The sequence below is a fragment of the Electrona antarctica genome (genome assembly GCF_951216825.1).
Source record: "Electrona antarctica genome assembly, chromosome: 3".
Taxonomy (NCBI): domain Eukaryota; kingdom Metazoa; phylum Chordata; class Actinopteri; order Myctophiformes; family Myctophidae; genus Electrona; species Electrona antarctica.
In genome coordinates, this window is record NC_136808.1 from 100,457 (window position 1) to 115,000 (window position 14,544).

The window sequence follows — 14,544 nt, forward strand, 5'->3', positions numbered from 1 at the left end:
TTCATTTATTACAAAACTTACAGGATATGCTTCATAACACTGTTGAACCATGTGTGTGAAATTATTTTTGCAATATCCCAATAGGGGGCACCATCAGTCACCAAATACATGCATGATCCTGGGGAAAATGATATGATATGATATGATATGATATGATATGATATGATATGAAATGAAATGAAATGAAATGAAATGATATGATATGATATGAAATAGTACTTTATTGTCAGTTCGCACTGAAATTTGTTTTGCGACCCAGCGGCCTTGTATGCACCACATACACACATTTGACATAACACAGGACAACAGCTCAGTCTAGTCCTGGCCAAAAACCTTGGCTATTTTCCCAAACATCAATCACCCAACTTGCTGGACATTTTTAATTAATTATGTCCTCCTCTCACAATGTTTTTGAAATCGACCAATAGGCATTATCGACATTGCTCCAAAAGGATGTGACCTTGAACAAAATTGTAAAAGGATGCCCTGGGGATTCTAGTTAAGCTTCTACTACATTAGCTTCCTAGATGGCATAGTGCCAGTCACCTGTTTGTAACATGTGGAAGCTTCCTAGATGGCATAGTGCCAGTCACCTGTTTGTAACATGTGGAAGCTTCCTAGATGGCATAGTGCCAGTCACCTGTTTGTAACATGTGAAGCTCCCTTAACCCATTTAGACCTGAGCTCGATTCTACAAATGTCTTCTAAATCCTGACAGTTTTCTGAAAATCCCTATGTTTCTATGTCAGTGGTGCTCATAACATTTTCATGTCAAGGACCCCCAAAAATATATGTAATTGGCCGCCGACCCACATCTGAAAATATGTTGTTCCAGCGACCCCTCAGAAGCAAAGCATTTGAGTTAAAAATGTTCGCTCTGAAAGAATATATTCAAAGATTTGTGCCACATTTTCAAAAAATTTCAATAGCAGATCTACAAGCTCATAGCGCGGCACTCTGTGCCGCGCTATGAGCTTGTAGATCTGCTATTTTTCAATAGCTAAAGCATAACATAATACTTAAAACACCAAAAGGGGTTCCGGCCAAATTTGGGTTAAGCTTCTACTACTTAAGCTTCCTAGATGGAATAGTGCCAGTCACCTGTTTGTAACATGTGGAAGCCACACACGTGAGGCTCCCTTAAGGCACTCCATGTATGGATTCATGTCTCGCCTGGATGAGTCCCGGAACAGTACTATTGATATAGCTATATCAATACAGCTATGCTAACCGTGGGTCCGACCGACTCGACACCGGGCACTGCACTCCCTGTGGGGGTGTGGAATGCGAGTGTCGAATTTGAAGTCGGTGGGAGTGCGAACGGTTCTCGAGATACGTGGATTTCAGACGTGAACGCGTACATACAGAGACATTTATATTTAGATAGATAATATTATTATTATAGAAATTATATATTTCTATCTCGCAGGAAATACTGTAGGTATATTTTCAGAAGAGAAGTATCAATTAACGTCACATGAATTGTGATATGTAATGTTGCAGAAAGAGGAGGAGGTCTGTGCCATGCTACTGTCTGTCTGTCTGTCTGTCTGTCTGTCTGTCTGTCTGTCTGTCTGTCTGTCTGTCTGTCTGTCTGTCTGTCTGTCTGTCTGTCTGTCTGTCTGTCTGTCTGTCTGTCTGTCTGTCTGTCTTGTCTGTCTGTCTGTCTGGCGCAGTTACTATAGAAGCCAGGCAGAACAGCACAGTTAGCTGTCTAACGTGTGCGCAGTTAGCTGTCTAACGTGTGTGTGTGTGTGTGTGTGTGTGTGTGTGTGTGTGTGTGTGTGTGTGTGTGTGTGTGTGTGTGTGTGTGTGTGTGTGTGTGTGTGTGTGTGTGTGTGTGTGTGTGTGTGTGTGTGTGTGTGTGTGTGTGTGTGCGTGCGTGCGTGCGTGCGTGCGTGCGTGCGTGCGTGCGTGCGTGCGTGCGTGCGTGCGTGCGTGCGTGCGTGCGTGCGTGCGTGCGTGCGTGCGTGCGTGCGTGCGTGCGTCTGTGTGTGTGTCTTGTAATTTATTCGAATTGCTGTTATTGCAATTTACAAGCTGTATTCGCTTCCCACGTTTGCGCGTCTTACTTGTGTATGTAATGTTACCGGTATATACTGTTGTATGTAATGTTACCGGTATATACTGTTGTATGTAATGTTATATACTGTTGTATGTAATGTTATATACTGTTGTATGTAATGTTATATACTGTTGTATGTAATGTTATATACTGTTGTATGTAATGTTGCAGAAGGTGGAGGAGGTGTGTGCCATGCTACTGGAAGAGCCTTTCAGAAGTTGCCATGACTATGTCAGTCCCCTGTCCTACATGGCCAGCTGCTCCAATGACCTCTGCCAGTAAGATTCATGTTATGTGTCATATTTCATAAGATTATGTTTATTTGCATGAAATGTAAAGGTTTAAATTATTATTACCATAACTTGTAAAGGGTCAGGTTTATTGGGATAAGGGCTTACATTTTGTTTAGTCTCCATTGTAGTCTACCAGTGGCTCCAGGTATGTCTTAAACATGCTCAACTAAATGAGTAGCCCTCTTGTTCCCCCAACCCCCCCCCCCCCCCCCCCCCCTCTGTTGAAGGTCGGGTCCCAACGGTGATGCGGTATGCCAGGTGTTCACTGAATATGCCCGCGCCTGCGCCCACGCTGATCACCCTCTACACGCCTGGAGGCAGCACATACCTCAGTGTGGTACATTCCACTCTACTTCCTCCCTCTCGTTTTTTATTTTCTATTGTTTATCCATGGTTACTAACTATCTATTTGAACACTTACGCAACTTCACACCCTTCACCTGTGTGATTGTAAATGACCTACAATACAAAGTGATTGCTAAGTGAAATACTCTGTATTAACTCAACTCTTAGACTTAGAGTATGTGGAGCCATTTCTATGTATGTATGTGGGTCCATTTCTACTCTGACTTAAACGAGTGTTGCGCATTAAGGGCTCCAATTTTGTCGCCGCCTTTACCCGCGACGCGGCCCGCAATTCAGCCGCTGCCCGAAAATTACGAATATAGGAGCTTCCTCTGTCCCTTAACGGTATTTTGGTCCAGTGTCACCCGCTATCCTTTTTGCGACACCGGTATTTGCGCCTAGAGGTGTGGTCATGGGTGTGCTGGCACGCTTTCGCCTAAATTGCTATTTTGGTCACACACATTTGGGAAAGCGATAGTGGAGTTTCAAAGCACTCATAATGCCAAAGGCATTGTGCGGCGTGCACGATTCCATTTGCTTCAGTTCATCAGCAGCAAATGGGGTTTAAAACGAAACCGAACTTTCCTTTTCACTTCATACCATTCCGTAGAGACGGCCTACACGCACGATCTATATACCAAATGAAAGCCCTAATTTCTTAGTTTACACATAACTTTTAAAAATGAGCGATACAAATATTTGAGAGAGTTGTGACTCAATGAAAAGACGAGTGTTCTTGGGTCTGTTGGGTGGGATTCGGAAAGCCCCTGTTTTGGGGGAGGAGATTCAGGGCCCTATTATGCATGTCTTAAGTACCAGGTCTTATTACTTAACTTAAGACCTGGAGGCGTGATCAATGCCATTTGGCTATTCTGAGTGGCCAAACAGCATTGACCACGCCTCCAGGTCTTAAGTTAAGTCATAAGACCTGGTACTTAAGACACGCATAATAGGGCCCGTAATGTCCAGACTATACCTAAAAGCAGATCATCACTAAATCAAATAAATGTATTCATAATTTTATATTTGTTAAAACAATATTAGAATTCAATTAGAGAGTTTGTCTGACTGAAATGTATAACTTTTTACTAAGGTTTTATCATGTTATTTACAATACGAATGTGTCTGTTATATATACTAATAGATAATGAAATTATAGATCTTTCATATGTCCGTCTGTCTGTCTTGCTGTGATCAGCAAAGCAGTGTCCTCCAGAGTTCCAGTACAGAGAATGCATCAGCTGCTGCCCAGCCACCTGCAGCAGGGAGCGCCTGTGCATCGACAGCAAACTGCTGTGTTTGGATGGATGTTACTGCCCTGAGGGTGAGTCGTCCAATCAATGCCCTGCTTCCCAAACTCTGGGTCGGGACCCATTTGTGGGTCACAGGCACATTTTTTTAGGAATCCCTATATTTTTTATTTCCTACATTTTGTTTTTAACCCATTCTGGGCGGGAACCTGTCAAGCTTTGGTGATGCACAGCGTCAATGCGTGATGGAGAATAAGCAAGTCCTTTTACTATCACCATTAGCCTACCGGCATATTTATTTGTATCATAGTAGCAGAGGATACAGTCTGGCTGTTGTTTTCATTCCAGCGTTCAACATATTATTCTCCTTATTCTGGCGCTCCGCAGCAGAGAACGTAATGCCGTCACGTCCTGTGCGTAAACCTTGTACACAGCATACATAACAGATAAAGTAAGGGCGCCACCTATCAGTGAACTTAACATAACCCCTTTTAGTGTTCTAACCCTTCTGGATGGGAACCCCTCTTGGGGTTCTGTACAAGAAAGAAATTGATGCTGCTATATAAATATTTGAAGTTTTTCAGAAAACTTCAGGTCAGGATTTAGAAGACTTTTTAGAATCGGCTTCAGTCCAAAATGGGTTAATTATTATTATTTCAAAATATAAAAAAAAAAACATTCCCCAAAAAAGTAAAAAATGTTCATGAATTTGAAAACAAATTAAATGATTTATTTCATGAAGTAATAATAAGAAAAATCTAAGACACAAAACAATGTTTAAGTAGTAGTGAAGATAGTAACCTCTGTGCTGTCGTCCTTCATCCTCTCCCCAGGGCTGATCTATGAGGAGGGGAGCTGCGTGATTCCGTCAGACTGTCCATGTGAGTACCATGGCATGCTCTACCCCACTGGACAGTCTATACAGGAAGAGTGCAACAACTGGTGAGTGTTGTTTTCAAGTGTCACTGTACTTACTGTATGGGATGTTAGATATGGCCCACTGTGCTGACTAGAAGAATGACCTCGTGAGACTATAGAAGACAGAGAGAGAGAGAAACAAAGAGAGGAATTTCAACTTGAACAGAGGGTACAATCTAATTTGCATTTTACAATTAGACATTTAGCAACACATCTAATCACACAACAAAATAAAATAAAATAAAATCATACAACAAGCTTAAATTTCTGTGCAAAAGGTTAAAGTTTACACTGCTTCTGTGATCGAGTGGCATTATCAGATAATTTATAATACTATTACTACTTACTTACTACTTTAATACTACTAATAAATACAGAAGAAAACATGATTCCCAGAAAGAAAATAAATAAATGAATAATAATAATAATAATAATAATAATAATAATCTTTGTTTATAGCCACAATACAGTCAGTATCAATAGGACATAGAGGTGAGAAATATGTTTTTTTGAAAATCCTGAATATGGACATAGGGCTATATATCTTGCGCCACCCCTTAACCCTTATCCCTAAACTTATTTGCCATTTTTCCACTATTTTAAAGATCAGCTAGTTGAACTATTTTAAAATGATTTTCAAAATAGTAAAAAATGGCAAATAAGTTTAGGGATAAGGGATAAGGGTGGCGCAAGATGGAGCCCTATAGTGTATGAGAAACACTCTTCCATCCTTCAATAACTACTATCAAGTTGTCCTTTAGCAAGTCACTTAATCCTCAGCCCTCAACTCCCAGTGGCCCCACTGGGTTGCACTGGGCAGCTCCCAGTGGCCCCACTGTAGAAGACTGAGGCTGTATTGGGAAGCTCCAGGTGGCCAAGTGCAGAAAAACGGTGGTTACAGTGAGTGGGCTGTGTCGATGTGAACACTGAAGAACAGCATTTATGCTCTGTCTGACTTTCCCTAGATCAGTGTCTCTCAACCTTTCTTGAGATCTGGACCACTAGCATTTTGTTAACAATCCTCAATGCAACCACCCCACCGCATCCCGAACAATATGGATATTACTTAGTATAAGAAGGCATAACACAAACATTTCTATTTTATATATTTTGTTTTAAAGATTTAATGATCTTAAAGCCGGATTCATACTTTTTACTTTTTTACTACATTTATTAGTTTCTTACATTTGATGGAGGAATGCAATATTATACATTTAAAACATTTTCCCATGGACCACCTGTAATCATGCCATGTACCAGTAGTGTACTGTACTTTAACATTGGTCCCGCTCCTATAGCAACGCCCCAACTATGGGATTGCAAATATAATCTCAGTGCAAAGCAGTTGAAATATTTTCAAACCTCTATAAGTCGGACTCTAGGATCTAGGTAAACAGTGTGTGCTTGTTCCAATGATACTCAAGTGTGTGTAGCGAGTGTGTGTGTGTGTATGTGTATGTGTGTGTGTGTGTCTGGGGGAGGGGGGGCAAACTGCGTCTTCTAAAGCAGGGGTTCTCAACGTTTTTGGCCGGGGACCCCCGGAAATGCTTTGGCAATGTCTCGGGACCCCCGCCCCGCCCCCTCCCAACCCCCAATATAAATTGACTGCTACAATAACCTTAAACCATTTTGGGCGGGAACCCCTTTTGGTGTTTTAAGCATTGTTATAATTTAGCTATTGAAAAATAGCAGATCTACAAGCTCATAGCGCGCCACCGAGTGGCGCGCTACGAGCTTGTAGATCTGCTATTTTTGAAAAATCGTGAAAATAAAATTAAAAAAAAATCTTTTCTTTTTTTTTTTTTGAAAATAATTTGGGGACCCCCTAAAATAATTTGGCGACCCCCCGAGGGGTCGCGACCCACGGGTTGAGAACCCCTGTTCTAAAGTGAACGCGTATGCTGGCACTGGGAACTGGGGTTTATGCTAACAACTAGCGTAGTAGAGTTAAGGTCATTACACACTGGCGAATTAGCGACGCGAATTATTCGTGCGAATAATTCGCCTTTTTTTAAAACCAATTGAAGTCAATGCAAGCTTCCACATCAGTGGCGAATGTGCGAATGTGCGAAAATGCGACCGTTTTCGCTCTTTATTTGTTCGCTCCGGTGTTCGCTCCGGTGTCGAATTTTTAATTCGCGTCGCTAATTCGCCAGTGTGTAATGACCTTAACAGTGCAGGGTCCATAGCATGCTCTTTTTAATCTCAGACCAGTGCAGCTGGGTTTTTATTCTGGTCTTCCAGAGGTCCAGGTCCTGTGTGATTAGTGCAGGATTTCATATTCCCTGATCCACCTGTGGACGTCTCTGCTTTCTCTTCCTGCAGCACATGCACGGGGGGAGTCTGGAACTGCACCGAACACAGTTGTCCAGGTGCGTTCTCTTCCATCATCAGTGTGACATATTGTACCATTCATTAAGAGTAATGCCTTGTGTGGAGCTTTTGCGTGTACACACTCAAATGCTCAGTGTTCATTTCACTCTGAGAATGAACGAATGGTACCGAATTGACTTGCGGGGTTCATTTGGTTTCATTTGTACTTTCTCAGAGTTACTGTGCAAATGGATAAATGAACACTGAAGTTCTGTGTCACCGGCGTCAAATCACAGCATGTGACACTGGACGCTTAGCGGTAATATTTACCAATGAAACATTGTTGTGGGGTGAGGGCCTTTACTCATGGGAGTTTAACCCTGAATGTGTAATGAGGCCTCTGAAATCATTCTAATTTGTCAGTATTATTAGTGCTTATATGTGTGTCATTGCTTACTGCTGCACAGTGCACTGCCTCAGTGTGCTTCATTGCTTCACTTAATTTGGTTTCTATGTCCAAGCATTCTATTGCTTAAATAGATTATTTTCTAAATGCTTGCATACAGTCACATTTTGGAATGAGGCAATATATTTGGACAACCAACAGTGTCATTGTCAATCATTCATGTGATAATAATAATCATACTGTATACATTTATGTGTTGAGAACTGGTGATAGAATTTCAGCAGCGTTAATCTCTATGAAACTCCTCACTCTCAGTTGAGAAGAAGCGTCTGGTGACTGTTAGTGTCACCAGAGCCCCCCCCCCACAGACCCCCTAGGGATCCTTGAAGGGGTTTCAGGGGGTCCCTAGCTAAATGATGATGATAGTTAGGAAGCAAATGGTCGATTACGGGTCTGTAACTCTGAGAGTGTATAAATGTTTGAAGGGTTGATCAATACTGTATGTATGATTATGACACTTATGACATGGCTTTTGTTTGTGTGAATAAAGTCCAAATACACTGCCTCATTCCAACATTTTGTTGGAAAGTATAGTATGCAAGTCACAAGGACCATGTCAATTCAATTCTAGAGAGTCCGTTATTGGCTTAATGACTTATACAGTAAGTGTGTGTGTGTGTGTCAACGGCTGAGCGGTTAAGACTTCCTCTGGATCCACGCCGCCCTCAGTCACTCTAGGAACAAATCCAGATGCTGCTCTCTCCTTGGGCCTCCGTTTTCCACTCTTGCCGTCTCACATTTATTTATTTTTTTAAATGTTTTTTTTTGTGGCTTTCGCCTTTATTTTATATTTGTTATGGAGGGACAGACAGTAGGCTGACAGGAAATGGGGAGAGAGATTGGGGGGAAGACATGCAGTAAAGGCCGTCGGGATCGGGAGTCGAACCCGCGGCACACTGCCAGACTGGATTATCAGCCAAGGTGCCTGGACCACTGAGCCATGGCCCAGGCCGCCGTCTCACATTTCTAACTTAATTTTTTATCTAAATGAAGAACAGATACAAAGAAGATTAAATTAATTATAATTTGTTTTGCCAGATACGCTGTAAAAATCATACTGTGTTAATGGACCAAAAAGTGCCCATTTTGGTACAATCTCTTGAGTTAAATGAACACCAAGAATGTTACTGTGTATGAGGTTTATTCAAGGGATTCTGTTTGTGTTGACATTTGACGCAACACTATCGACACTGTACATGGACACACATGATTCACATTAGTGCAATAGAACATTGCAGGATGCTATTTTAGACAGCAGGCAAAGATAACCATTAATGAGAAAGCAGGATAAAATGTATGACTTGTATGTTTTTTAAGAGGGAAAAAAAGGGAACGGTCCTCCCAATTCCTCCAATGCTAGAGTCGGTAACAGGTACGGTCGCCCCTTTTCCATCTCGCCCCACTACTCTAGCTGTAAATAACAAACATAATTCATGTTGGTGATTATATAAAAGGTATTATCATATTAATTTATCATTGTTAAGTTCACTCTGTATATCCACGGGCATAATAGCATGATGATGCCATTACAAAACATGGGCTACATGGAAGAAATGTGTTTAATAAAACGAACTGCTAGAAGGTCCTAAATTAACTTAATTAAGCAGTCACCGTCTCTGTGTCATGTTATTCTTTCTATAGAGTATAGAGATCGACTACTATTCAATCAAATTAATCTGTATACAACATAATTTCAGATTTCAGAGAGGGAGGGAAATACTAAATTAACTGAACTACATTAAAACACTTCGCGGGGGCGAGTTGGTAAAGGGGCGAGTCGTTTGGTATTCCTAGAGTCCAGTGTGTGCAGGAGTAAACATGATCAATGTTAAACAACAACTTACAAAATCTGTTCCATTCCTGCAGCATTTACATCACTGGTTCTCAATGTGGGGTCCTTTAGGGGCTTCTAGTCGGTTAAAGCGCAAATAATATGCATTTTAAAACTGTAATATTTAATATCATATTGTCTATGTCCCTCAAACTTAATTCTATTGTTTGAGCCTCAATCACCACTCTGATATAACCAGTCCTTGTCTTTTCTTTCTGGACTTTGAAAGCAGTTTTAGCTGCAGTACCACAATGTCCTGAGGTCGATATTTGAGTCATTATAATACTGATGCTAGATAAAACCAGGCTTGTTTCCATTCCATGCCAGCTTGGAAAATCAACAATGGCGGACATTGTAAACAAAGTGGAAATGCAAATTTGGAACTGAAGACTGAAGAAGAGGTGGAATTATACAAAGTAGGGTGACATTGATGACATCACGATGAGGCCAAAATCAGTCGAGCTGTTCCTGAGAGCAATTTCCATTAAAGCACCCATATGATATGAAAGCCTGATTGTTCAAAATTGGTTATTTGTGGGGATAGAAAACACATATGGGAGCCCCAAAAACACAAAATAAATAGAAAAAGTTGAATTTTATGTTATAGGTCCTTTAAATGATTGATTACTAGTAGGAACTAATGTACCCTTACAGGTCTGTAACTCTGTGTACATTTGTACACTCTGAGGTTTAATTAACTCAAGGGATTGTACAGTGAAGCTTGGGGAACCAGGGGTAACACAGTGGCTACTATCAATTGGGGTTTCTGTGGCCTAATACATATTAGTATATATAATAATATATAATAATAATATATAATAATATATATTATATAATATATAATAATATATAATAATATAAATTGAAGGTCTTAAAAAAAAGTTTGAGAATCACTGGTTTACTGGTTGACCCTTGATCACATTTGCATTGTTTGTTCTTTCCACAGGAGAGTGTTCTGTAACCGGAGATATGCATTTCCATTCGTTTGACGGTCGGAGTTACTCCTTCCCAGCAACGTGTCAATATGTCCTGGCCAAGAGTCACAACTCAGGGAGGTTCACGGTCACCATCCAGAATGCCCCATGTGGCCCCGTGAGTCTGAATGTTATTCAGTTCAATTTACACTTGAGTCTTTACTGTGTAAAAGCACTATTTAGAAGCTTACTTATCCCAAATCAACAAGACGACGACTGATCTACTTCAGTAAAACATTTTCATTCATTAGAGTCACTTCAAAGAAGTAGGTACTCTTATTCTACTGTGAAACATGTTAATTAAATAAGAGAATGTCAAATGTTTAATGTCAAATGTTTAATGTTAAATGTATTTGGAAGAATGAAGTCAAACGTACCCAAAGAAGAGTCCAATTATAGCAGTGCTACAGCTGCTGTAATACAAAGAGTGGTACAAAGTACCATTCTTTGTATTACAGCAGCTTTGTACCACAGCAGCTGTATTGTACTAACTACAATATATCTAGTATACTTCACTACACTGTCAGATGATTTTCAGTTATTTATTATAATAACCCTAACTGACAATTAACGTTTTGAAGTTTTCGCCTATAATGACATGCCCAAAATAGGGATTCCAGGTTCAAAGATCCCTAACCATCTCAGTGCACTGCATGTGGGAAGTGAATCAAGAATCAAAAGGGTTTATTTGTGACTTCTCACACAAGCATTTCGCTGCTTGTACCTACAGTTGGAGGCCATCGATATTGTCCTTTTCTTTTTGCTGAGTTTTGCGTGATCTGCGCAAAAGGACAGTTAACCCATTTTAGGCGGGAACCCCTTTTGGTGTTTTAAACATTATGTTATAATTTAGCTATTGAAAAATAGCAGATCTACAAGCTCATAGCGCGCCACCGAGTGGCGCGCTACGAGCTTGTAGGTCTGCTATTTTTGAAAAATCGTGAAAATATTTATTTCAGAAAACTGGAGGATTTAGAAGGATTTTTTAAAATTTTGAGGTCAGGCCTAAATGGGTCAAATGATAAGGGACAATATCGGTGGCACCCAACTGTAGTATGAGTGATGACAAATAAACCCTCTTGATTCTTGAGATGAGTGATGATGGAATCCTCCTGGAAATTGCCCCGTCAAACTCTTGACAGACGGATACAACATGAAAAGCCATGAAAACACAGCGTTGGTTTTCCTCTGAGCCTCCAGTTTCCCAGCAGCCTTTGAGCCGCTGACAAGCCAACTCAATGCATGGGCAGCGCCCCCCCCCCCTGTATACAATGTCACACGCATCAGAGCAGATGGACCCCTAGCTGTGCCATATCTGAACAGCCAAAACCGACAAGACTACCTTATCTTGCTCCTGAGAGACACAGGCTCGAAATGGCTTTGTAGTTGTAGAGGTGAAGAGAGGATGGCGGGGAGGGGGTGTCGCCGGGGGGTGGATGGTGTCTGTGTTGAGGAATCACTTTAGGAAGTTAGCGATGGGAAGGGTAGGGGTAGCATGGCGGAGTGTGTGGGTGCAGGAGTGGTAGATGGACTCGAAGTCTTGGCCGCTGTGCTGTGGCGCTCATGAAAGAGACGATTCATTGTGGCCAGATCGCTTACTGTCACTCCACTCACTTCCCGACACACTAACTCGCTCTAACTTAAGAGACCCGGGCTCTGCGTTGAGACACCCCATCATCATGCCCCATACTTTGCCCATTTCACCCACTGACAGACCAACCGACCATCCGTCCCACATAGACTTTAAAGTAGAGGCATTTCAGAACGATCCTGTGAGGAATTCAGGGAAAACACTTTGAAGAAGGTCCCCCCTCCCCCAGCATAATTTCAACCTCTGCATCTGTCGCCCCTCAGGACAAACAGCAGTCACTTTGTGGTCAAACCATCTCTTTTTCGATTGCAGAACCTAGACGGGGCTTGCATCCAATCAGTTTCCCTGGTCATTGATGAGGACCCAAGGACAGAGATCACACTGAGCCACCTGGGGGAGGTCTTCATGTCTGGACAATACCGCATCTCACTGCCCTACTCTGACGGTAACACTCTATACCCACTGTCACGCTCTCTTCATTGTCCACATGTTGTTTTGGTGCTGCAAAGGGCTCGTCCTGACCGGCAAAAGGGGCCAATATGCTCCAAGGGATATTGTTATGTGCAACACAATGCAACTTGTGTGGTAACACAATGTTTCTGAACAACATCCAGCATAGTCTGTGAACCTAACCCTTAGATTGAATGGGTTATGTTCGCATAATATGCTGGACTTTGTTCAGGACACTGTTATCGGTGACATTGTTTTGCACACAAGGATGTCCCTCGGAGCATAGCCCCTTTGCTCGCACTGTGCTGTTCTCATGCTCAAGTAAACAGCCCTTTGTATGTTTGTGTGGAAATATGTCAGAAAAACCCTGTGAATCGTGTTGCCCCAAAGGATCTGGCATGATTAAGAAAATGATTCTACAAACCTTGTTATATGACACTATAGTTTTGAATGTGATTCAAAACTATTGTGGCCAAATAGTAAAAAGAAAAAGCCAGTAAAGCTCTGTTAGTAGTCTGTAGCATTAATAAAGAAATAGGTAATTGTAGTCAATTAGCTCGTGATTGTCATTAAATGACAACTGCAAATGGCAAAACCTATCATGAATAGAACCCCATGCTCATGGTGAAACAGAGATTCACCAATTCCTTACCAGGAATCACACGTTTTGCTTCCTTTTAAACAATATGAGCTGATATGTGTCAGATGGTGATTTATTATCGTAGCGAAAAGGCAAACCTCTCCTCTCCTCTCCTCTCCTCTCCTCTCCTCTCCTCTCCTCTCCTCTCCTCTCCTCTCCTCTCCGCTCCGCTCCGCTCCCCTCCCCTCCCCTCCGCTCCTCTCCTCTCCTCTCCTCCAGAGGTGTTCCACATCCAGGAGCTGTCGTCCATGTTCCTCCATGTCCAGACGTCTCTGGGCCTGGCGCTGCAGTACAGCTGGACGCAGTGCCGCCTGTACCTTCAGGTGGACGGTCAGTGGAAGGACAACACGGTGGGTCTCTGTGGCACCTTCAACGGCAACATCCAGGACGACTTCCTGTAAGTGCAACCCCTGTGATCGGGATGACCCCTGACCTCTACTCTATCCCCCACTGGTTTTACCAACGTTTCTCTGGGCTGACAGACGGTGACGGAGTGAGAGAGGACAATGACGTTAACGATAAAGGGAACGAGTAAATGACAGAGTTTTATGAAATAAGAGAGAGAGAGAGAGAGAGAGAGAGAGAGAGAGACAGAGAGAGACAGAGTGAACAAGAGAGACAAGGGTGCGGGACGAGTAAATGACAGAGTTTCATGCAGGCAGAAAGAGAGAGAGGATACTCTTGTTTCAGAGCCAGAGAGGGAGGTTGTAGAGAAGTGCTCTCTGCCTCTCTCTCTCTGTAATGCACACTGGCCAGGCGGCTCAGCATCAAACAGCTGCCCTCCCTAATCACCTCTTTTAGAGGGGACAGCTGAGCGCCCAACTGAGATGGCCGCGCCTGGACGTGCCACCTCCACAAGGAATTTACTGTTAGCCGAATAGGAGAGCCACTGTAGCACCCAGTAATGGCTGCCATAAAGGGCGGATGTTTGCTCACAGCCGTAAGTGGATATACATCAAAGTTGTCCGCTAAAGTGCCAGCCAATAGAGCTGCATCATGCTTTTGAAGTGGGGGATGGGGAGGTGGAATTGCAATCACGCAGTAGAAAAGTATTGATTAAAACACTCCCTGTTTGTTGATTATTTACACCAGATGAAACTCTTCAGAACAGCTACATGGAAATTTGATTTAGTACTTAATGTTATTATATTAAGGTGTTCTCCAGTTTCTTTCAGTTGAACATTTCAGAATGAATGATGTTCATTGAGATATTATAGAGGGTATGCGCGTGACATCATCATCCGGAAGTTATGCGGGAACGCCTATTGAGTGGCAAAAAAAACCCTACTTTCATGGCCTTGACAGCCCATACATCCAAACAAGAAAAGTCCTATCTGATATTGTATTAAACAATGTTAAACAACGTTAAACTCCCTTTTTTTGCCATTCACTTTATGCATGCGCATAC

At 42.1% G+C, this 14,544-nt stretch overlaps 1 protein-coding gene across 1 annotated transcript in view; it reads left to right on the forward strand.

The window, feature by feature from the left end:
* The window catches only part of otog (otogelin), a 98,881-nt gene that overhangs the window by 16,405 nt on the left and 67,932 nt on the right, over positions 1–14,544 (forward strand). Inside the window, exons 10-17 of the mRNA XM_079497409.1 lie at positions 2,237–2,343; positions 2,586–2,695; positions 3,902–4,027; positions 4,787–4,895; positions 7,197–7,243; positions 10,428–10,573; positions 12,359–12,491; positions 13,356–13,533. Of these exons, the coding sequence (XP_079353535.1) occupies positions 2,237–2,343; positions 2,586–2,695; positions 3,902–4,027; positions 4,787–4,895; positions 7,197–7,243; positions 10,428–10,573; positions 12,359–12,491; positions 13,356–13,533 (956 nt within the window). The remainder of the gene's footprint in view (positions 1–2,236; positions 2,344–2,585; positions 2,696–3,901; positions 4,028–4,786; positions 4,896–7,196; positions 7,244–10,427; positions 10,574–12,358; positions 12,492–13,355; positions 13,534–14,544) is intronic.